The following is a 24,866-nucleotide window of genomic DNA, read 5'->3' as shown; positions in this document are numbered from 1 at the left end:
GTACTTAGGGCTAACTCTCGACAGTAAACTCAACTGGAACAATCACATCAACAAACGTATAGACAAGGCGGGAATTGTCTTCTGGCAATGCAGAAGGATGATTGGTAAGAGGTGGGGACTCAACCCAAAAATTACTCTCTGGCTCTATAAGACAATAATCCGCCCCTTACTCTGTTACGGTGCTCTGGTTTGGTGGCCAAGAACAAACCTAGGCAACGTACGAGACAAGCTACAAAGACTCCAAAGGCTCGCATGCGCGGCCACCACTGGCTGTACGAGGTCCACACCGACTGCAGCCATGGAGGTCATGTTAAGCCTTCCACCGCTGCACCTACACATACAACAAGAGGCCAGTCTCTCAGCGGTAAGGCTGCGAGCCCTTAATATATGGTCCAACATCATAGGAGCTCTTCACACAACTTGCCTGGATAAGGTATATGACGAATTTCCAGCGCTCAATTCGGGCACGGATCGGATTCATAAACAAGCTATCTTCGACAAAAGGTACAAAATACAGTTATACGAGGACGACAATTACGAAGGACTCAATCCTCGGGAGCTCAGAATCTTCACTGATGGGTCCAAAACAGACAGCGGATCGGGCTCTGGAACCTTCTCAGAAGACCTGAACATGTCAATTACCACTCCGCTAGGAGCCCATAACTCGGTATTCCAGGCTGAGTGCATGGGCATCATAAACGCGGCGGCTGCCATCACTGCAAGGAAGGTAGTAGGATCCTCCATCCGCATACTCTCCGACAGTAGAGCAGTCTTGATGGCTCTAAAAAGCCATATAGTCACATCCAAACTTATACACGAATGCCACGAACGACTAATGGAGGTATGTCATAACAATAAGATCACCCTACAATGGATCAAAGGACACAGCGGATCCCGGGGTAACGATGCTGCGGACGAGCTTGCCAGGCAAGGATCGAGTGCGGGAGCGATTGGCCCAGAACCGATCCTCCCGATACCGTTTAGCAAGGTACGCTCAATGCTGCTGGCACGTACAGGGAAACTACACACAGAACATTGGCTAAACCAGACTGGATGCAGACAGGCCAAACAAGCCATGCCTGGCATCAACGGAAAGCTCACAAGGGTGCTCCTTCGATTAGGAAAGACCCGACTGAGCATGGTAACCAGTGTCATAACAGGTCATGGACTATTTAACAAACATCTTTTTATAACAGGTGTCACAGACAGTCCCCTATGCAGAGGATGCATGGAGACAGAAGAAACAGCCTCTCACGTGGTGCTGGAGTGCAGCGGAGTGGCCCCATACAGGGCAAAACATCTCGGATCCCCGAGAGACCTCCCCGAGGTCCTACTCAACATCAAAGGTTTGATAGGTTTCCTCGAGGAGCTGGGCTGGCAGGACTAGCCCACCCCCATGTCACGCAAAATAGGCGCCAGTCGTCGAGTTGCGGAAAATCGCCCGAACTACAATACAATACCTCAAATATATGTGGTATTTTCTATAAAAAGGGACCTTATTGTCGATGGCGCTTACGCCATTATAAACGATGCTACGATATAAATACTATCCCGCGCGACGATGTGCGGCGTAAGCGCCATTGACAATAAGGTCCCTTTTCATAGAAAATGCCCCATATAACCTACCGTTCACCTCAAATATATAACCTAACGTTTACCTCAAATAAATAACCTAACGCTTACCTCAAATATATAAGCTACCGTTTACCTCAAATATATAACCTACCGTTCACCTCAAACATAACCTAACGTTTACCTCAGATATATAACCTAACGTTTACCTCAAATATATAACCTAACGTTTACCTCAAATTCCAAATACTCGTTGTTAGTGAGAATTTTCTTGGCGAAGACCAGAGTCCTCAGGCCCTCGGCCGCCAGCCGCTTGCACTCCTCATCGAGCCAGGAAGACTCCAGGAGGGGCGCGAGAGCCACGTCTGCGCCTTTCACGTAGTACCTTATCTCGCCCGATACTTCCTCCTAATCAACATTACATATATATCAAACATGTATTTTGATAAGTAATTTCACAAAATCTACCTCATATGTTTTGATTGACAGCTAGTTATTTAGCATTAAATAATTTAAAACAAGAGAGTCTAAACCGTGAAATTATTTAATGTTAGTATGTCTCACAATAGTTTAAATTCGATTAGTTATTTAGCATTTAAAAAAATAATGGTGTAGTTATTTTTTAATATTAGTTATTTTAACTTGTTAATTATCTGCATGGTCACTCTTCTTCTTCGTGATTCTTATTTGAAGATTATAGGTTTAGAAATGAATTAGTTTTTTCCAAAAATCTTCCAAATATCTTTTTACTAAAAGGGAAGGTAGGCTTTTTTATATTGTATAAATGTACGGAGCCTTCCATTATGCGTTGCCCGACACGCATTTGTCCGTTTATACATTAAAGAGATCGCTCTTTAGCGCTAAAACTGCCCGTTGCTTGCCTCTATCTTTAATAAATTGTTTGTTTTTCTAAAACTGCATTTATTGAGGTGGGCAATAAAGTGCATCCTGTTTATCTATAAATACATCAGGCATCTACTTAACTATAAGGTGGCGTGTTTTAACTTTTTAAGATTTTATAATGTCTGTATTAAGATAGAAATTCAAATGTATAAAAACTTTACGGGCGAGTTTCGAGTACACACCTGGACAATAATACCCATCATCTTGCTTTCACTGGTGAAATGGAAAATTTGCAGTATGGAGAACTGCATGATCTCGTTGGTTGCTCGCAGCTTCAAAGCGATGCTGCTAAAATCTCTTCGGTACAGGGATACACCCATCTGAAATAATGATGTTGTTATCAATAACGACGATACATATTAGTCAATTATGTTTAATTTCGGCGAGGTTGCGGCCTGGTTGGCAGCTTCCGACATAATGGAACTGCCCGTATATTGGCGCCACCAGTGAGCCAGGCGACAATAGGGACGTTGACGGTATTTAAAATAAATTACCTACTCGTACTTCACAACTCTAAGAACCAATTAAATTATTTTCTATTTAAATATTTTAATTTGTGTTTTCACAAATCGCTTAAACTATAAAGAGCAGGTAACTCGACCGTGACGTCACATATCTGCTTCATCTAAGATATACATTTAAATAACTTTAAATATTGATACTTTGAGGTCTTACATTTCTTTATAATTTGAAAATTATTTTTTTAATACAGTTGCTCAAAAAGTGCTACTTTTCGTGGCTGTTTAGCGTGCGAAAAGTTGGTTTTCGCGAACTAGTGCTTTTTACTTTTCCAATTTTTTAAAATTTTTATTTGTTCCAATTCATGACTACTTATTGATGAGTGTTAATATTAGTTTCCTTTAAACGTCGAAATCAACATAAAAACCTACTGTTAATGTAATAATTCGAAAAATATGCATATTTCATATTTTATTACTTACCTCTTCATCATTATAAGTAACACACGTATAACATGTTTATTTTTTAATGTTGAAAAACCGTTCATAATAAGTTGTCTGAATGGAACGGAACGCCTGTCAAAGAAGAGGCGTATTTTCTTACTGCAAGAATGTTTTAAGTTTCCAAAGGCAACATTCGATATTGTTTTTATAAATATACGATACACAAATAATCGTAAATAACGATATTTAGGTAATAATAGTACAATGTTTTAATATTTACAATTCATTCTGTCTTATAGAACATGCATTTAAAAAAAAGCTTACATTGAAGTGGGTTCAATAATAATAACAAAATCTATTCTAGTCGAATAAAAGCTAGAAAAACACCTCTTCATAATGTCAATGTCAATGATGTCAGTGTCACAGAATTAATAATATAAAAGTTTCGAATTCCATTCCTTACTTGTTGCTTTTCTTATTTTTTCGCAACTGTATTAAAAAACGTCGTTCGATACACGTGCGGCGTGTCATTCTTGTAATGACATACTTTCCGCACTAGCATCGAAATGTACTATTTCACCTCAGCAGCTCGAACAAGCGTACTTTCGTCACTCCCTGGTGTGAGGAAAGTGCGACTTTCCTCACTCCAGGGAGTGAAACAAAGTAGCTTTTTAATTTAGTGAAGGCCATGAACTGCCACTTCATACTTTTATAAAAAAAAAAATTGGAATGATAATGATATGGAGCGGTATGGTATGGTATGGTAAGATATGCAGTGGTATGGTATAGTATGGTATGGAGTGGTATGGTATGGTAGTGGTATGGTGTGGTATGGTATGGTATGGTATGGTATGGTGTGGTATGGTATGGTATGGAGTGGTAAGGTATGGTATGGTGTGTTATGTTATGGTATGGTATGGTATGGTATGGTGTGGTATGGTATGGAGTGGTATGGTACGGAGTGGTATGGTATGGTATGGTGTAGTATGGTATGGTATGGTGTGGTATGGTATGGTACGGTGTGGTATGGTATGGTATGGAGTGGTATGGTATGGTATGGAGTGGTATGGTATGGTATGGTATGGTGTGGTATGGTATGGAGTGGTATGGTATGGTATGGTATGGTATGGTATGGTATGGTGTGGTATGGTAATGGTATGGTACGGTGTGGTATGGTGTGGTATGGTATGGTACGGTATGGTATGGTATGGTGTGGTATTATAATACATTTTTTGTTCTGTTTATTCTGTGTAATTCGAAATACTTTTTAACCTTTAATATGTTCTCACTACTGAGGTGAAAAATTATGTTGATTTTCCAGTTTATTATGATTACTGTTATTTTCTACCCATTTAACTAGATTATGTTACAAAATACAACATATATATGTCTTGATCCCCAAAATGATGTAGGTATAGTGTGTTACCCGGTCGGTCCACTTGACGAGCGCCACCTCGTCGGGGCTGGAGGCCTGGTAGTCGCACAGCTCCTGCTGCGGCACGGCGCCGCCGCAGCTCTCCGACATCATAGAGCTTCCCATGTCTAAACAATAGTATACAAAATTATGTAGGTAGGTATAGTGTGTTACCCGGTCGGTCCACTTGACGAGCGCCACCTCGTCGGGGCTGGAGGCCTGGTAGTCGCACAGCTCTTGCTGCGGCACGGCGCCGCCGCAGCTCTCCGACATCATAGAGCTTCCCATGTCTAATAGTAGTTTATGTGACTGCTACATAATGAAAGGCATTAAAACTCGAGTGTGGGTTTATGAAACGAACGTAGTGTGGGTTTATGAAACGAACGTAGTGAGTTTCATAATAGAATCACACGAGTGTTTTAATGCCTAATTATGTACAGTTACATACACTGCTTTATCTATACACATATTATTTTTACTTACAAACAAATTAAAAGATAAACTGCACGTCAAATGGCGGCAAAGAAAACTTTTTTCACGCATGTCACGCATCCGTAGTTTTTTTTTTAATTCAGAGACAAACTAGAGTGGGGGTCGATTGTCATATCGTTCGATACCAACTAACAAGCGAGATTTGTCAAATTTGTATGCAATTGACATTTCATTTCGAATAAAACGTCATCTCGGCTGATATTAGAATAGAGGTCAAATCAAATTTCTTTGTTTTTCAGAGATGTTCGAAATTTGAATAAAATAATATTATCGAAATCGATGTTATTATTTAGCAATGTTAGCATTTCATAGTCACAATTAATTATTAAAATATCTATTTTAAATTTCTGTATATTTTGATAAACAGTGTTAAAGACTGTTTATCAAAATATATTCATTTAATTAATAACGGAAGTGAGTATTTGACATTTCGATTCAACCTCCCGATTGGCCGCACCATTTTAAATCGTAACGCTTCCGGTGAGGCAAGATGGCGGCAAATGGCACTACGATTGGGAGGCAGAACGAGGGAGACTACGAACGAGTGCAAATCGAGTTGTCATATTGTAATAGCCAAACGTTATGATTAGAGGTTAAGTTACTTGATTATGTCGGAGTGTACGTGAATACAAAGATTGCTGGATCATCGGATTGTTTTATTAAACTGACCTTAACATGTCAGAAGGCGGGATTAGTCAAGGTTCTCGAATAACCTTGGTGAAAAAACTTGCGCCCTTGAAGTTAAGTAACCGGAAATTAGAAAGGACCAATGTCTTTCTAATTTGATACATATGCACATTTTTTTTTCTTTTTGCTTTTTTTCTCGTCTTTCTTGGTGATATTTTTTTTTATGAAACGAGCAGACGGATCACCTGATGGTAAGCGATTACCGCCGCCCATGGACACCCGCAACACCAGAGGGTTTGTAAGTGCGTTGCCGGCCTTTAAGATGGGAGTACGCTCTTTTCTTGAAGTTTGAAGTTATTTCACTATCATAAGTTTGATCTAAAACAAAAACGGTTTAAGCGCTTTGGTCGAAACAATTTTTATTTTGAGATAATAGACAATTACATCTCAAATTGCATTAGGGTATGCCCAATATAGTGTTAACAGTAGTTTACAGTGAGTTTACAAATTTTACAATAGTTTTAAATTAAAAGAGGCTATAATATAAATAATGATATCATTTGTAAGTTTATACATTTATAAATGACGAAGAAAGTTGAAAATTTCAGTAAGTAAGGTTGCGTGTAAGGAATTACGGTAATCCCAATCGTGTTTATGCGTTTACAAAGACTACTATCATATTTGTAACAGTTTACGAAAGGTTTACAAGTTATTATGAGTAATTAGTATTCTTAATTAGCTATTAACCATATATATGCGACTCAGTATATTTTTAGACATATTCATAAACGAAAAAGAGACGAGTCGTATGAAGAGGATGACAGCTGTACCCCTGAGCGCCAAAGAGCAGGAAGTTGTTGGAAAATGTGGCTGATGATGAGTCATGATGATTAACAGCCCATGCAGCAGAGTTGTGATAGTCAGGAGTAACCCCGCTTCCACGGCCTTAGCGAGGGGCTCGCTCCACTGGACATCAGGTCATGTAAACCCACTTTTACTATCATAAAATGTGATATGAATGATTTGATATGGTAATATGTGATGGATGTCGTGATTTGCTTTAAAACTGAGACTTCATCTCAATCATCGACATCTAGCACATATACCATAAGTATAACTAGTTTAGTATTTTGCCAGAAGTAAAAGATAAGTTGAAGAGAAAAAGTAAATTTGATGAACCGATAGAAAAATATTAACTATGTACCAATTATGAGAAAATTTGCATATATATTACGGAATAAGAGATGATGATGAAGTCAATTGCTTGGCGTTGTGCTGTTCTCAGCCTGACCAACTTCTGTAAATTCTATTTGAGTTATAACTGTTATAAGGAAGCTCCATATTTAGAATGCCATCTAATTAAAATAAAATAAAATTAGACAATAGGTACTTAGCTCATTGACGATACATTTCCTATGTATAGTTGGTCAAACCAAATTGTCACTAAATAAGAACAAAAAAAAAAACTGCTCATCCTTTTCTTTTGGGTGCTAGTACTTATGTAAGACAAAAATAGTATGATTGTCTCTTATGTTTGAAATGAGACAGTCCTTTGACAAACTAAAAATTAAATGATTTGTTTAAAAAAAAGTTTATTCACATGTGACGCAAAGTAATCAAATGCAAATTTGATTACTTTGCGTCACATGTGATTGATTGATGATTTAATGATGGTTAAATGATTAATTAATGATGAATTAATGATTATTTAATGACGATTTAATGTTTATTGATTTATTAATCAAGTATCGAGTCTGGGGTCTCGAGTCTCGTCTGGAGTCTCGAGTCTGGAGTCTCGAGTATCGAGTCTCGAGAATCTATCATCTAGCATCGATCATCTAGCGTCGAGCATCCGGCATTGAGCATCCGGCATCGATCATCCGATAGCGCGCGCCTCCCCTCTTCTAAGAGCGTGCTATCGGCACGCCTCGCCTCTGCAGGCGCGTGCTATCAGCGCGCCTCGCCTCTTCTAAGAGCGTGCTATCGGCACGCCTCGCCTCTGCAGGCGCGTGCTATCAGCGCGCCTCGCCTCTTCTAAGAGCGTGCTATCGGCGCGCCTCGCCTCTGCAGGCGCGTGCTATCAGTGCGCCTCGCCTCTCCTAAGCGTGTGCTATCAGCGCGACTTACCTTGCGCGTGCTACCAGCGCGCCTTACCATGCGCGTGCTACCAGCGCGCCTTACCGTGCGCGTGCTACCAGTGTGCCTTACTGTGCGCATGCTATCAGCGCGCCTCACCTTGCGCGTGCTATCTGCGCGCCTTACCTTGCGTGTGCTGCCAGCGCGCCCTGCCTTGCGCGTGCTACTAGCGCGACTCTACAATGGTATTTATTCTTTTTGTAACGGCATCTGGCATCGAGCATCGAGTATCGAGTATTGAGCTATTGAATTATTTGTCATTGAGTTATTTGAGTCATTGAATTATTTGAGTCGTTGAATTATTTGAGTCATTGGAATATTTGTCATTGAATTATTTGAGTCATTGAATTATTTGAGTCATTGAATTATTTGAGTCATTGTATTATTTGAGTCATTGAATTATTTGAGGTATTGAATGATTCGAGTTATTGAATTAATTGAGTAATAATAAAATAAAATTATTATATTTGAATATAATTGTTTGAGTAGTAGTATTGTAATTTAATAATTATTTGAGTTATTGAATTATTTGAATTATTGAATTAGTTGAGTTATTGAATTATTTGAGTTATTGTATTATTTGAGTCATTAAATTATTTGAGTCGTTGAATTATTTGAGTCATTGAATTATTTAAGTCATTTAATTATTTGAGGTATTGAATGATTCGAGTTGTTAAATGATTTGAGTAATAATAAAATAAAATATACAGTATTATATAATATTTTAATATAATTATTTGAGTAGTAGTATTGTAATTTAATAATTATTTGAGTCTTTGAATTATTGAATTAGTTGTTATTGAATTATTTGAGTCATTGAATTGTTTGTCATTGAATTATTTGAGTCGTTGAATTATTTATGCAGTCATTAATGAATGGGGGTCGAGTTGCACCACGTCCGTAGGAATTACCCACCGCTACCCTACACGTGACCCCTGGGTGGTGCTAAAAGTGCAACAAACTGGCAACCGTACTGTCTTCCAGAAGATCTCACGGTTCTTACTACACTGTTCTACCAAAGATGCCTCGCTATGCTCAGAAAAATCGAATGCGTTCCCAAATGCCTACTACTATTAGCACTGCACAGTGCCAGCTGACTAAGGACGTAGGGCCCTCAGCCCGTCTGCTCTTTAAATATAGAAGGCATAAGCCAAGCTAAGTCCGAAAGCATGCACAGGATTGCCATAGACTATAAAATCGACGTCATTTTGCTCCAAGAGACTCACGCAGCTGACCCCACACAACTCGCTAGAAGGGGAACTATCCCTGACTTCCACATGCTATGTGCTACATACCACGCTAAATACGGTACGGCTATATACATACGTGACAACCTTCTACCATCGGCTACAATTATATGCAACTCCATAAACGATGTGAATACCGCAATTACAACAGTACAAGTGGGAGAAACGAAGATATGCAATATTTACAAACCACCGAACAGTCCGTGGCCCCAACCTGCACTTCCAAACTTCGGACACCCTTCCATCGTAGTAGATTTTAATAGCCATCACACCTCCTGGGGTTATAAAGGTAATGATAGTTGTTCGGGCATTGTAATCTTTTCAATATGAGGGTATGCCGTTTCGGAGCAAATTCGGAGGTAGATTTGACACCTCGGACTGTCATTCACTTTCGGCTCGGGCGCGGCTGCAACGCATGTTCCTCTCTGTATTACTATTACCAAAATTCGGTATTTCGGTGGTGTTTGCGGACAATCAAGTGACAAGGCGTGTGTGACGATCTCTCAAGGCCCTGGAAGTGCTAGCTAGCTGAAGAAGGACCAGGATTCCCGAAGATCATCGGCGTGTGCTCAAGGTCAGTGGCTATCTCATATTGGTTGATTGCAATGCCTGTCCAAAGTTTTTAAAACGCTAGGGAACCTAGGACCAGCTGGGTTATCGAAGGGTTCATAAATACGTGAACAATAGTAATGGTGAAGCCATTGTGGATTGGGCAGATGAGTGTAACTACTTTCTGGTGTTCGGGAACAAGGATAAAGGCACCTTTAAATCTGCTCGCTGGGGCCGAGAATATAACCCCGACCTAGCCTTTGTTTCCCTTGACTGCTACCGGCGCCCCATACCAGTAAATAGAACTGTACTGCAGGATTTCCCACATACCCAACATCGCCCAGTCCTTCTGGACGTCGGTCTTAAGATACCAATAATCCAGCCGACTGGGGAAGTTACACCCAGGTATTGGATGACTCCATTAGATGGATACTGCCCCTAGTAGAAAATTACGAAAGATTTTTAAAATTAATAATCTCGACGGCAAAAAAATACATTCCACGTGGATATCGCAAGCAATACATACCGTGCTGGAACTCTGACACAGAGACCCTGTGGCAAGAATACACCAGCACTGCGGACAGCAATGTCGCCCACGCCCTCATAACATCCCTAAACCGAGCACGCCAGTTGAAATGGGAAGGCACAGTCCAAGGCATGCATCTCACCCACTCAAGCCGTAAAGCATGGCACTTACTGAAACGCCTTACATCTGGAGCTGGTGGCCAGACGAATATAAGTAAAGTAAGCCCAAATGAAATAGCGAGTCGAATCGTAAACCTGTCAAAGGCACCGAGCCACAAAGCTCACACTCGCGCCGTCAAGAAGGAGCTGAAACTGCTGAAGTCACAGTCTGCCCCAGACCCTCAATTCAGTCGCTCGGTGAGTGCTGATGAAATAGAGTCCAGTATCAAGTGCATCAAATGCGGGAAGGCCTGCGGAGAAGACAACATCTTCCCAGAGTTTATTAAGCATTGTGGTCCTCGCGTGCAAAAGTGGCTTGCAAAGTTTTTCACGGCCATCATCAACTGTGGGAAAATTCCGCCCTCCATGATACTGGCGAAGATAACTGCAGTCAATGAGGATATAATAAGATAGAGCGGTACTGTCATAGTAAATTTTGTAACCACTGTAAATTCACTGCCATCTATCGACATACTTGAAAACTAAAAATGAAGATTTAAAAAAATACGTTAAAATATATTTAAATATGGATAAATTATTTTTTTATTTGCATTAATTATTTTTATATGATTTTGACCCATGTTCTTTCACTGGTATGCGTTAAAATTATAAATAACAAACGAAACAGTCAACGCCCTCTATACGAGTGTTGGCCAAAACTAGTGGCGCCATCTGATCGAGAATCAAATTTTCGTGATTTTCGAGGCACGTTTTTTCCTTAGACTGAATCCATCTATTACGGAGTTATATCTATCTTTGCTGCAGTCCTTAAGAGCCAACAGGAGTGGTCATTTCTCCATACAAACGTACTCGATTGTTTCCTCCCTGGTTTTTGAAGCTAGAGGAATGATTTTTTCAACACAGATTAATATTGTCAATATCTGTGTCTGTGTGTTTTGCTTTTTTTGATATTTTTGTTTTTTAAGGCGCTAGAGCCCTTCAAACATGGCCAAAAATGGCCTCACTGACTATGCCGCAATGAGAGGCGTGGTATTCAAAACTGGTATCAATTAGCCAAAAAATCAAAACAGTCCGACACAGACAATTTCATAATCATTTAGATTTCCAAATTTGGTTACGATTGCTTACGTTTTGGAGGAGGAAACAGTCGAGTACGAAACCTCGATTTTTGAGATTTTTACGCCGGATTTTTCGCCTAAGCTGCAGTTGTCCTTATCGCACTAATTTTAGGGGCGGGGTCAAGTTTCTAAATACGTACACGGACAGAAAAGTGATGGGCAATAGTCGACATTGAAAGTCGATAATCTAGTGATGTGATAAGTTATCGATAAACCATAACAAAGTCGCGATTTGCCTCTTAGTAGGCGAAGTAAGTAAAGTGAGTATGCACTTTGGCCTCAGGGGATATCGTTTAACACTATTTATTATTCCTTGGTTCATACAAAGCTGAGCTGACGCACTAGCTACGAGATTAAGTCCTGGCTACCCCCCAAAAAGGGAGGGGAAAAGTCGGCTTCTGCGGTCCAGTTTGCCTCTATTTCTACCTATCTCTTGATATGAGATCAAATTTGGTATAAATTTTGTGTAAATTAGGGACGAATAATTTTTTTTAGTAATAATAGTTTCACATTTTCATACACAAATCTGAATATATGAACGAAACATTAAAATAAAATAAATATTTAAATGGCGCTCCCAAACAAAAAACGTGATTTTTGCCGTTTTTTGCGTAATGGTACGAAACCCTTCGTGCGCGAGTCCGAGTTTTTTGTTAATAGCTTTTGAACTTTTTTTATGTGGGAATAAACATTTTTCTAGACATCATTCCAAATCCAATGAGGTATCATACATATTTTTAGGAGTTAGTATCTATTAGTGGCAGCCGTACAAGCCCAATTTCAAAGAAAAACCGCAAATCGATGTACAGGTTAGCCGTTTTAGCTTGAGATCTTAGGTCCGACACCTTGCATTGTTGAGACAAAGCAAACCGCTTGGAACAGGTGTTCCTGGGGGTGATCTGAGCTGATTTAGCCCGGTTGCCACGAGGTTCCCCCCAGCAGGTGGGCAGGGGAGGGGGGGGAAAAGTGCCTCCGGCGCGCCTCACTCTAAGCATTATATCTGCATACATCTAGCAACTATATCAAGTTTGGTGTCTTTTTCGCATAATTCGAGGATGAGGAATTCATTTCTGTTACTACATTTTCACTCACCCATACAAAAAAAACGAGAAATTTAAAATTCAAAAAAATTCTTTACACTTTTTTTTTCGAAAATCCACTACAAAATTAAAACTATGAGGATTTGCTCTAGAAATAAAATACGTGTGAATAGCCCAGTTATCCTACTATATAGAATAATAAACTTGTCAAACATTTTAGCGTTAATAACTCTGTTAAAAAAAATGTTTTGTGTCACGCGGCGTACCTGCATTGTAAGAGCGGTATGCAGCACCATGTTTAGATGATTTCTGATAAGTTGTTATTCTTCTGGTAGTAGATTACATTATTAAATTACTTCTGGACGTGATATATATACAAATATAAATTAAATATATGTGACGTTTTCAATCAAAAGGTACCACATTGTCGGTTGTCAATAAGGTTGATTTCAAATTAAAGCTATATGGAAATAGCGCCTTATTGGCAACCGACAATAAGTACCTTTATGGTTGAGAATGGCACATATAAATAAAGATGTTGGGAAAACTTTCGCCAGTAGAGTTATTATAAATGTGATAAAATTAACATAGATGTTTGACAAAAAATGCAGGTTGAAATAAGATATTTATTGTTCGCAATTGCCACTACATGCACACAGGTCCGTGCATTTTAGTTGTTTTTTAAAGCAGCTGCACCTCCCTGCGCATTTTGTTTTGCAGCGGCAACGAATAAGTTCTAAACAAGCAACAGCCGCCGCAGGTAGGCCTGTCCATATGGGCTCCCAATGACCATTTTCTTTCGACCAGCCCCAGTCAGCAGGGCATGGTAGCTCTTGCTGAGGAGCTATAATCTGCCCCCAAACATACCCTCCTTGGTAAACTGCACGGAGAATATGTTTGTGTAGCGCATCTTCCGTTGGAGGCAGATTCTCTAATTGGAGATTTCTTTGTGTAAAAAGTACTTTTCGGCACTCATTTACACGCCTACTTGTACCTGATCTGAAATCAGTAACAAAATGCATAGTGTTAAAATAATGTCCACGTGTTCACAACCCGTAATTCAAATCTCTCTAGACATAATGTTGTAAGACTCTTACTTATCATACAAGACAATAACAAATTTTTCCAATATTGGCAACGCCTGCTCAATATTGCCTTGTTTGGCGTATTTAAATCCCTCCGTTACAGCAGGATATCCGCTCCAAGCTTGAAATACGCTTTTTTTTCCCTTTCCACACAAAAAAGAAACAGTGTCGCAACCTGAAAAGGCGTGGAAGAATGGCAAGACTTCTGTCCTTTCTGGTCCTGTAAAATAAATTATATATCTATCAATTAAAACCATATATTTAAAGAAAGTTTGCAGCACGTGACCAAATGCCCAGACGACCTGTCTCATACTGCGGTAATATATTTAATTTATTTACAATTAATGGAGGAACTACAAAAGTTACCTAAAGAAGCTGCAATAGCATGGCACGAGAGGAACTGGTGATTCTTTCCTGTGCCGATATGAACCCATAACTCCTGGAGCTCCGGCAATTGTGATATACATGCAACTGCTAGAACAACAACATCAGTATCCACTGTGCGTAGCATAATTTTTGTGTGACCTTGGGCTACAGCATCAGCTACATGGACCATCATGCGCGTGTCTGCTTCCTCGTGGTTGCATGGTTCTAGTTTTTGTTTGTCTCTGCTACTATTGCTGAGAACTACCTCACCATCCGTCACGTACAATTCTTTGTTACTTGCATATTTTGCGGTATGACACTGGGACGTAAGAAGATGGAATAATTCCTCTTTATTTGTACTATCCCTAAGAAAATTTGACCAACCCTTGGGAATCTTAGTGTTTAGGGTAACTCGTGTTCTTTGTCCAGTGCCACGTTTCTCTCTTGTTGTATTTTTAAGACTTTCATTGTCATACCTATCCCATACTAAATCTATACGTGATACAGTGGCAAATTCTCTATGCAAAAAAGGTATAAACACTGTGTCAGCATACTCATGAAATATTTTGTTGTGTCCAGGGCTTAGCATATGCACCAAGGCAGAACCATCTAAAACTTTGGCTGATACTGGTGGTGAACTCGGCACTATGGCTGTGTGAGCTGGATCACAATGGTTGATCAGGCATTTCAAAAGATCTGATTTGGTTCCTGATCGCATTTTTCCCATGACTGATAATGATGGAGGTGTAGCTTGATTTTCGTGAGCGAAAAATGAATCCAGGCTTCCTGTTCTGTGCTCGCACGTAGCTATATATAGCTTGCTGAAGAGACTACAATCATTTTTGAGCCCAACTAATTTCGCTTTCGTTTTGCTGTCAGACTTCTTGGAACTGGTACTAAATCGAGCATACTTATTAAGTTTGATCGGCTCAAGCAAACTTTTCCCACCATTCAGTCTTTCCTTACAAAAATTTTCGTACTGCTCGTTGCCAAACTTTTCTATATTGAAAACTGTTTCTACTACTTCTGAAGAAGCGACATTCTTTGTATCAATATTATAAAGATCTTTCGTCTCTTCTAGAAACGGACTGCCGAGTTCCTTAATCGTTGCTATTAAAGATTTTACTTCGCACATGAATAGTTCTTGATTAGCGGCAGTGTCGGAATGATGACGATAATCATGGACAGATTCGGTCGGTAGAATCTCACTTTCGAAGCTTTCAATTAAAGCAGCCAATTCAGGCGCAGCTATAATCCATTTGCGTAAAGAGTCAGCATTTTCGGTAATGCCAATCATACCTGTAAGAATATTAACAATAGTTATTTAATGCGAAGTTAAGATACATGTAGGTACTTAGTATTTTTTTGCATTCTTACCACCATCTCCCTTTAGGATAGCATTAATTTGCTCATGCGCTTGATCTAGGGCTATTCCAGAGAAGGGCCTATCAGTCTTTCTTGCCACGAATTGGCCTTTTTCGAAATGCTTCAACAAGTCTGGATGCATTTTTTCTAAGTTCACTAAGTCTCTGAGATGAACTGAGAGCCATCTGGAGTAATTTATGTGGTCTAATGCAAAGAACCACGGCAGTAATCTTCTTATGGAATCTAGGTATATTTTATAATCTCCTTTTCTGATTGCCCCAACGAACTGTAAGATCATCAGCTCGAGATTCAGCACTAAATCCCAATATTTGAATTGAGGCGTGCTAGCGCATTTTTCCAGACGCCACTCTCCGAAAGTGATTAACGGCCCTTGTGCTTCATCGCCGACATCCAATTGGGCTTGGTAGGCCTCTTTCTGCAAATAATACAGAGCTGCGGCAGTCACCTAAAACAATAATTGATTTGGAAGTTAAGATTATGACTTACCAAAACTTGTAAAGAGGTATGACTTTCTTCTGTACAGTAAAATGTTAAATTAATAAATTTATTTTCTTGTTATACCTGATGAGCATATCTCGTTCGTGTTACGTGTGATGCTGTCAACATAGATTCTGATCTACCCTGTGTCGTCACATTTGCCTGTACTAAGGCTTCCACCCACCCACTTCCACTCAACCACTGTCCAATTAGTCGAAGAGCAGCCATTTCAATATGTAGTCCACCCATCATTATTAAAATCTTGTCCTCTCCTACCTTCAAGGGAAACAAATATTGCAGTTGTTTTAGAAGGGTATACAGTGGTTGATCGGCGACAATTACGGGAATCTGGTCGGGATTAATGAACTTCGTTGCCTTGGTTACTATGTTCATTGAGTGCAGCATCATAGCGGGTGTATGAGCATATTCTCTGAACAACGGCAAGATAGCTATGTCTGTGCTGTGTCGCTCTTGGATATCTTTGTCAGTTGCAGCATGATGCGCAGCCCATGGCTTGAAATCATTTGTCATTGTACTCTCTAGCCAGTCTTTCTCTATAACCAACGGTGTGGTAGTTGATACATCATGAGTGTATATTTCAGACTGTGGGCATGTTGACTTCTTTATGTCTACAAAACATGGAGGAACTATTTCGTAGTCCGAAGGAAGCTGCTTGACCTTCATATTCAATGTAGGAGTTACATTGTCTGACTGTGTTGCGAAGTCACGGGCGACACCTGGAATTAACAAAAATATTACAAGACATAGGTAAGTTTAGACTTTAAATAACTGTATTATATTTTTAATTCACATACCTGTTTCTTCTGGGAATTTATGCTGCATGAGCGTAATCACCGTCCCATGAAAAGCAGTCTTTGCGGAGGTTGATGTCGGGTTGTGGTCAATATTGTCCACGGCTGCAGTGGTAAACAAACCCTTCTTAAGCTTGGGTGGACAAACTACATTATCTTTGTGATACAATTCACAAACTGCATTCGCTTTTTGCGTGATAATTGCTTGTAGTCTTTTATATGAAATACTCAGACCAAGTTGATATGTACAGTCAATCAGATGCCTTTTTCGCGTCTCGGCATACAATTTCGCAGCCAAAAAGACAGGGGTAGGTGTTTCTCTGGATTGCAGATGCTTGTGATTAGCGGTCTTACTCTTGTTTTTTTCATTTTTTATAGCATTGTAAACAATGAGTTCAGCGATGTGACGACTGGCACCATCATTATTGACCTCACCATTGAAAGTTGAAGTAGGACCGTACATAATCATCGTGATTAAGGCTATAAGTGACGCCGGTATACCGCTGGGGTTGTCATCACTAAACATATCAGATCTCAAGATATTCGCAACTTTGCTAAGGGCAGCACCTTCACTATCATAATTCCGAGCAGCTTGAGATCGTAATGCGAAATCTACATTATCTTTAAATGTAATTAGGCTTGTCATTCCTTTTTGGTTGCATGCAATAAGGTAAGGGCATTCCTTTAATAGTTTTTCTTTCAGTCTCGTGGAGTGAACAGAACAGTCTACTCCTAAATCTTTCATGCTCTCAGTTTGTAGTTTAGCCAGATCTGCCATATTAAAAATTGGGTTTTCCATGCTCTCTCGTGCCTCATTTATATATGCAACAAGCCAAGCAAATGTTATGCTTTGAACCTGCTCCTTTTTGTTTTTATTACTATTTATTATATCGTCATTTTGAGTGGCGGCCCTACGCCTATATTCGCATAGACATGTGTGGTGATACTTCACCTCTAACGCAATTAAATCACATCGTTCAGATACCTTTGCTAATATTTTATAATCGTTTAATATCGTAGCACAATTAATTATAGTATCGTTACATGACTGCTTCATAATTTGACTGAGAGGTAAAGTTTTTGTACCTGGTAAATCGCAAAACAGACATGTGTCGCTATTGTAAACAGTGGATTGGCGACTGCGAGTGTTGACAATGACATTTGGTAATTGAGGATCCTCATCAAGGGCCTTCTTTTTGGTTCGCAACTGCGCTCGTTCAAGTCTTGAGTTACTACATTCCAAGTAACAGGACTTATGCCATGACGCATGGTTATCACATAAAACTTTTTTAAGGTTATTTACACACGTAAACAAAGACTCTTTTAAAACAAACGGTAATTCCCCAATCTCATGGAATTGCATTAGATTATTTGCCACCAAATCATAGCCTTTGCACGAAGGATTAATAAGCTTTTCATGCGTTATTTTTTGACAAAAAAAACAAAGCTCCCATTTGGTGGGATTATCATTTTCTTGGTTAGTCTCAGACATGCTCAAGTCATTTTCTTCCACCTGGTTAACAAAGCGTATAACAATAAGGTGTATTTTTATAGCGTTGATGAAAGACTTAAACAACTTTATACCTAAAATTCGCAAAATCATAGCCATGGCGACATGAATTAAGGTGTATTTTCCACACCATTCAAATAAAAAAAAACTATGAACCCTTTTATGACACCATAACGTAGGTACAAATTTGGTTAAACAAGTGATCTTATATTGTAGGTTATAAAGCTGTTTAAGTATTTCATCAACGCTGGGTAAATATATTTTTAGTAGTGCTGAGTGCAAGAGATTAGACAGGACCAAAAGCGTAATAACCGACATTCACGCGTGCGAAGTCGCGGTCAGAGGTTTGTATAATAAATATCGTTGAAGTAATTTTCACAGCAAACAAACATTAGAGGTAGGTAATTATATTGTTGAACACAGAATATCACGAAAAAACATAAAATAGTACTCACAACACAGCTCACAATCCACCAATGTCCTTAAAATCCTTTTAGCACAAAATAACTTAATATAAAATAAAGATTATCACAGCAAGAATAGAATGCCAATGTATAACTATTTATAGACGGGTGCTTGTAGCGACAGGTTGCGTCGACGACTGAGAGTGAGACGACTCCCGCGCCCACGCTTGCTTCCCTGCCCCCTCCAACCAACTGTCGGTGAGCGCGAGCGCCGCGCGCTGCCCGGCACCGCATTAACCTCTGTTTAGATACCTACACGCAAATTTATTATAATTTTTATGTACTTATACGTAGATAAGTATCTCAAAATACCGAGAACATATAGGTCACAATAACTAATTAAAAAAATGATCTGTCGTAAAACTATCCAGTAGGTAGACAACTCATTCTGCATAGGATAATCCAATATTCGGTTATTTCGCATTTTAAATTCCTTTATTTTTATTAGATATTTAGTTTCTGTACCTACTTGCGTGTGTAGAATAAAATTTTAAAGTGAATGCGTGCCTAAACTAAATGCGTGTAGGTACCTACTTCAGCTCGGTCCGCCGTGTGACGCAAAACATTTTTTTAAATACAATTGTTAGGCAAAAATGTTTGACAAGTTTATTATTCTATATAGTAGGATAACTGGGCTATTCACACGTATTTTATTTCTAGAGCAAATCCTCATAGTTTTAATTTTGTAGTGGATTTTCGAAAAAAAAAGTGTAAAGAATTTTTTTGAATTTTAAATTTCTCGTTTTTTTTGTATGGGTGAGTGAAAATTTAGTAACAGAAATGAATTCCTCATCCTCGAATTATGCGAAAAAGACACCAAACTTGATATAGTTGCTAGATGTATGCAGATATAATGCTTAGAGTGAGGCGCGCCGGAGGCACTTTTCCCCCCCCTCCCCTGCCCACCTGCTGGGGGGAACCTCGTGGCAACCGGGCTAAATCAGCTCAGATCACCCCCAGGAACACCTGTTCCAAGCGGTTTGCTTTGTCTCCAAAATGCAAGGTCCCCCTAGAAAACGGGACCTAAGATCTCTAGCTATTTGGCACACGCATACTAAGAGGTCAAAACATTTTTTTTTTCAACCGGAGTTCCTTAAAAAAAATCCCTTAGGAGGGGTGTGCTGAAACATTTTTTTTTTAAGATAAAGATAAAGATTCTTTATTTGCAAGAATACTTAATTCTAAAATACAGGTGTTGTTTTGTTAGAATATGGTGTACAGCGAGCTTAGCACGGAAGTATTTTTATCGCCTGTCACCATGCCTGTCACGTTCTAACAAGTATGTAAGTGCGAAAGTGACAGGCATAGTGACAGGTGAAAAAAATGCAACCATGCTGACACCGCTGTATTCAGTCGCATAACGACATGCAAATTAAAAAAAATGTTATCTAATAGTATAATTAATAGATTAAAATTCCAATATTAAAATTCATAATAAGTAATTGATTGATTGATTTTGTATGGAAAAAAACTTTTTTTTTTCAAAAACCGAAAATCATACGAAAGGGCTTTTTGAGGCGATTCTTAAAATATACCACATCATTACATTTTAGCATTTTTTTTTTGTAAATTAAAATAAATAGAATTTTCAAAACATACCAACTTTGGGGTCAAGTTTAAGGGTTAAAGAGGTATTTCCCGTTGGATATATGGATATTACGTATCATTGTATCTGCAATACAGTTCCATAAGTTTCGTAAAATAGGTATTGAAGTAGAACTGTGTCACTTTGTATTGAAAAAAAAAAACAAAAAAAAATATTTATAAAATTGCTTTTTTGGGGTTAGATATGAGGATATCACGTATCATTTGTGGTATATTGTACAAAAAAATCAGTCATATCGTATCTGGAGGAGCCCAAACTTGGTATAATTTGAAAATTCTTTTTGTTTCAATTTAAGAAAAACCGGCCAAGTGCGAATCGGACTCGCGTTCCAAGGGTTCCGTACATTACAAAATTTAAACAATGTATTTTTTATGTGAAACGTGAGTGACTTGTCTTTAAAAAACCCGTAGGGGTCGGATAAAAAACTAAGTACTTAAGTCCGACTCACGCTTGACTGCAATTTCTAATAGGTTTTCCTGTAATCTTTAGGTAAAGATCTATTTAGTGTATTTTTTTCAAAATTTTAGACCCAGTAGTTTCGGAGATAAAGGGGGAATGGTAATTTTTTGCCTATTTTCTTGAATAACTTCTAAATTCTTTATCCTAAAATTATAAAAAAATATATTTAAGATTCTCACAACGAGCTCTTTCATTTGATATATAACACGATATAGTTTAAAATACTTTATTTTTAATTTTCTCATTTAGCCCCCCAAAATGTGGCCCCCATGTTTAAAATTCATTTGTTTACGTTACATGTCCGTCTTTGGGTCACAAACTTACATATGTATACCAAATTTCAACTTAATTGGTCCAGTAGTTTCGGAGAAAATAGGCTGTGACAGACGGACAGACAGACAGACAGACGCACGAGTGATCCTATAAGGGTTCCGTTTTTTCCTTTTGAGGTACGGAACCCTAAAAATGGCTAAAATTATGTGGTATATTTTCAGAATCGCTTCAAAAAGTCATTTCGTATGATAGATAAGAGAAGAATCCGATAGGTTTAAAAAAAATTATACAAAAAAAAGTTTTCAGCACTCCCCTCCTAAGGGAATTTTTTTTAGGAACTGCGGGTCAAAAATGTTGTTTTGACCTCTAGTATACGTGTGTACGAAACGGGTAACCTGTACATCGATTTCCGGTTTTTTATGCGAACAGCTTACACTATATTTTTCACCACCTTGAACGTTTTGTAGACTAGACTATTGTCCCAAATTGGGGTTTCATATTTATTCCGACCAGAATTAGGAGCTCTTCAAACATACCTATTTCTCTAGACTTATATTGACCGGGATATAGACCGTGATTACCTTATTATTTATGAGCTCCCGATATTTCGACGCAGTTACATGCATCATGTTCACGGGTGACCCGTCACCGTGAAATATCGGGAGCTCATAAATAGGTAATACAAAAGGCAATCACGGTCTATATCCCGGTCAATGTAAGTCTAGTGATACCTATTTCTATCAAAATCTGACTCATAAATAAAAAACGGACAATTAATAAAACTGTATAATTACATCAAAGTAAGAAATATCACATGTCACATGTTTCTTTGTTATGATAATTTTATCTAACCTGAGGCATTTTTTCTATTTAACGAAGCCGGAGAGCGGCAAATTTGTTTTTCATCACACTTGCTCGAAAAGATCTTATTTTATGCAGGTGTACTGAAGGGAAAAGGCCTATATTGTTCCCGCGGGAGTTATAGCTTTCTTTTTTAATTAGGTATGTCACTAATTCATACGAACCAAGTAAGTTATAAGTAAAATACTTTGTTTAAAGTCAAGGTATAAGAGAGTTTTACTTTTAAAATACTCACGACTATAATTTAATATTTTTGTTTATATTTAAAAATATTTGGCTGACATGTTCACCTAGTGTCCAAAGCCTCTATAAAAAGTAGATAAAATTTTTTTAAAATATTTAATTGGATTAATTTAACAGCCCGTTATCTTGTATGTTTTTATACAACAATGTTTTCTTGTATGTCCATGTTTTTACTCTTCTGTACCAGGAAATGTTAATTAGATTGCAGGTTGTAGAAGGAAATGGAACTCAGTTACTTAAAATCAAGGAGTTAATCACAATAACAGGGAATAAGCAAACGCTTAGTGGTGGTGGCGAGCGAACGAGTTATAATCGAAGAATGTAAGAAAAGAACTGGGTATAGCGTGGTATGTGGTATGCATAGTTATAGCGTAGCGGGCCGCGCGAGCGGGGGCCGGCGAGGAGCGCAAATAGCGTGCGCGTCTGTGTGCGTGCACCGCACACACTGGGATAGTCCCTCGCTACGCGGTACCGCCCCCGTCAGCGCGACGGCGATATCCAGCATGAAATCCCAAAATTGAAAACGGGCTCACCTCCTGTTGGCTCTTAAACCTGCTAAACCGGCCGACCGAGCAGACAGCTACCGCCCAATCGCACTTCTCAGTGTGCTGTACAAACTCCTGGAGCGGGTACTGCTCGATCGCATTGCTCCGACCATCGACAAATACATCCCACAGGAACTAGCAGGATTTCGCCCAGGCCGCAGCTGTAGTGATCAAGTCCTTGCGCTCACGACCCACTTGGAAAAAGGCTTCGATGAGAACCTTAAGTCGTCAACTGCATTCATAGATCTGACAGCTGCCTACGACACCGTGTGGCGGCAAGGCCTCCTCTCTAAGCTCCTCAAGGTGGTCCCATGTATAAAAATATATAGGATCATCGAGGATGCTCTTACCAACAGGCCATTCCGAGTCCTCCTTTGGAATGAATCCAGCAGTATTAGGGTGTTGAATAATGGGCTACCTCAGGGATCAGTCCTGGCTCCCACTCTTTTCAATTTGTACACCTACGACATGCCAGATACTCAATCGAGGAAATTCACTTACGCTGACGACTTAGCTCTAGTCGTGTAGGATCGCAATATAAGCACCACTGAACACCGCTTAGAATATGACCTAGCCGTTTGGACGAGTACTTTACCCGCTGGCGCCTATGTCCTAACGCCTCGAAAACTTAAGTGTGTTGCTTCCATCTAAATAACCGACTAGCTACCAAGAAACTCAGCATCCCATTCAGGGGCTCCTTGCTCAACCACAACCCGTCTCCCAAATACCTGGGTGTCACTCTGGACCGAAGTTTAACTTACAGCTCTCACCTTAATAATACCGCAGCAAAACTGAGGACCAGGAATGGCATTCTGCAAAAACTAACGGGAACAACATGGGGAGCCTCTGCCAGCTGCCTGCGAACATCGGAACATTTGTAAAAACTCGATATGTAAATATTAAAATATATTATATGCATGTTAGTAATAATCAAGTAGGTATAGCAACTTAGTTGTAAGTAATACATATTTCTACGCCGATAGAGGCAGAATATGCCGCACTTATTGTAATTTGACCATCTTTGTACCATATTCTATGAAATAAACATTTGTATTTGTATTTGTATTTCGGCCTTGGCGCTTGTATACTCTACAGCGGAATATTGCGCCCCCGCCTGGCTCAACAGTGCCCACACAAGCGTCATTGACACGCAGCTAAATGCTACGATGCGTCTCATCACGGGATGCATGAAGCCCACCCCTGTGCATTGGCTCCCAGCTCTAAGTGGCATTGCCCCTCCCCACCTCCGTCGCAAACACCATCTGCTCAGAGAAGTTAACAAAGCTCATGAACGACCGGAACTGCCTCTCAACAGAGACTTGGCTACGTTCAGATATACAAGGTTGAAGTCCAGAAACCCACCGGCTCTCCTTACCCACCAACCATGCTCTCAGTGGAACCTGAACGAAGCCTGGTCCGAAGAATGGTCACAGGCAGACGTCCCATCTGATCTCTTTGAGCTAAACCCACGGAGCCACGCGCCTGGGTTCAATGAATCACGCCGTGCCTGGTGCATGCTTAACCGTCTGAGAACAGGAATCGGCCACTGTGCGTACCTCCGAAAAAAATGGGGATGGAGTGATCAGGAGTGCTGCGAATGCGGATGCCCAAAGCAAACTGTTCGGCATATCGTCTTGGAGTGCCCACTGACAAAGTACGATGGCCCAGTGGAAGATTTTAAAACCGTAACGAGTGCAGCCATCACCTACTTGGACAATTGTAGATTTAGATTATAAGCTAGCTAATAAATGAACAGTGTAAAATATAATTGCCATACGATAAATAAATAAATTGAATTATTGAGTCATTAAATCATTTCAGTCATTGAATTATTTCAGTCATTGAGTTATTAAAGTCATCGAATCATTTCAGTCATTGAATTATTTCAGTCATTCAGTTGAGTCATTGAATTATTTGGAGTCATTGAATTTTTTGAGACGTTGAATTATTGAGTCGTTGAATTATTGAGTCGTTGAATTATTTGAGTCATTGAATTATTTGAGTCATTGAATTATGTGAGTCATTGAATTATTTGAGGCATCGAATTACTTGAGTTATCGAATTATTCAATAACTATTGAATCATTTGAGTTATTAAATTATTTGAGTTATTGAATTATTTGAGTTATTGAATT

The 24,866-nt window shown here is 39.3% G+C and overlaps 2 protein-coding genes across 3 annotated transcripts in view; both read right to left on the bottom strand.

Moving 5' to 3' along the window:
* The window catches only part of LOC134754179 (probable phospholipid-transporting ATPase IIB), a 108,582-nt gene that overhangs the window by 27,678 nt on the left and 56,038 nt on the right, over positions 1 to 24,866 (bottom strand). The window contains exons 9-11 of the mRNA XM_063690308.1: positions 4,804 to 4,919; positions 2,658 to 2,795; positions 1,807 to 1,980 (exon numbers count right to left, since the gene is read on the bottom strand). Of these exons, the coding sequence (XP_063546378.1) occupies positions 1,807 to 1,980; positions 2,658 to 2,795; positions 4,804 to 4,919 (428 nt within the window). The remainder of the gene's footprint in view (positions 1 to 1,806; positions 1,981 to 2,657; positions 2,796 to 4,803; positions 4,920 to 24,866) is intronic.
* Positions 13,241 to 16,562, bottom strand: LOC134754187 (uncharacterized). Of its 2 annotated transcripts, XM_063690322.1 has the most exons (5): positions 16,044 to 16,562; positions 15,474 to 15,927; positions 14,097 to 15,395; positions 13,743 to 13,950; positions 13,241 to 13,644 (listed from the first exon to the last, which is right to left on the bottom strand). In XM_063690322.1, the coding sequence occupies exons 1-5, from the start codon at positions 16,488 to 16,490 to the stop codon at positions 13,272 to 13,274; spliced, it is 2,781 nt and encodes a 926-aa protein (XP_063546392.1). In that variant the 5' UTR covers positions 16,491 to 16,562; the 3' UTR covers positions 13,241 to 13,271. The 2 variants fall into 2 exon arrangements, with proteins under 2 accessions (XP_063546392.1, XP_063546393.1); XM_063690323.1 differs by lacking the exon at positions 13,241 to 13,644 and having other exon boundaries at positions 13,697 to 13,950.

The sequence above is a fragment of the Cydia strobilella genome, chromosome Z (assembly GCF_947568885.1).
Source record: "Cydia strobilella chromosome Z, ilCydStro3.1, whole genome shotgun sequence".
In the NCBI taxonomy this organism is placed as follows: Eukaryota; Metazoa; Arthropoda; class Insecta; order Lepidoptera; family Tortricidae; genus Cydia; species Cydia strobilella.
This window is presented reverse-complemented; position numbering and strand designations above follow the sequence as displayed.

What these genes read in the sequence shown, in the direction of transcription:
- LOC134754187 (XM_063690322.1), bottom strand. Translation starts at nt 16,490, where the DNA reads ATGACAAATGATTTCAAGCCATGGGCTGCGCATCATGCTGCAACTGAC. An exon ending in TATCCTAAAGGGAGATGGTG is followed by an intron (nt 15,396 to 15,473) that starts GTAAGAATGCAA and finishes ATATTCTTACAG; the next exon opens with GTATGATTGGCATTACCGAA. An exon ending in TGCTATTGCAGCTTCTTTAG is followed by an intron (nt 13,951 to 14,096) that starts GTAACTTTTGTA and finishes TTTATTTTACAG; the next exon opens with GACCAGAAAGGACAGAAGTC.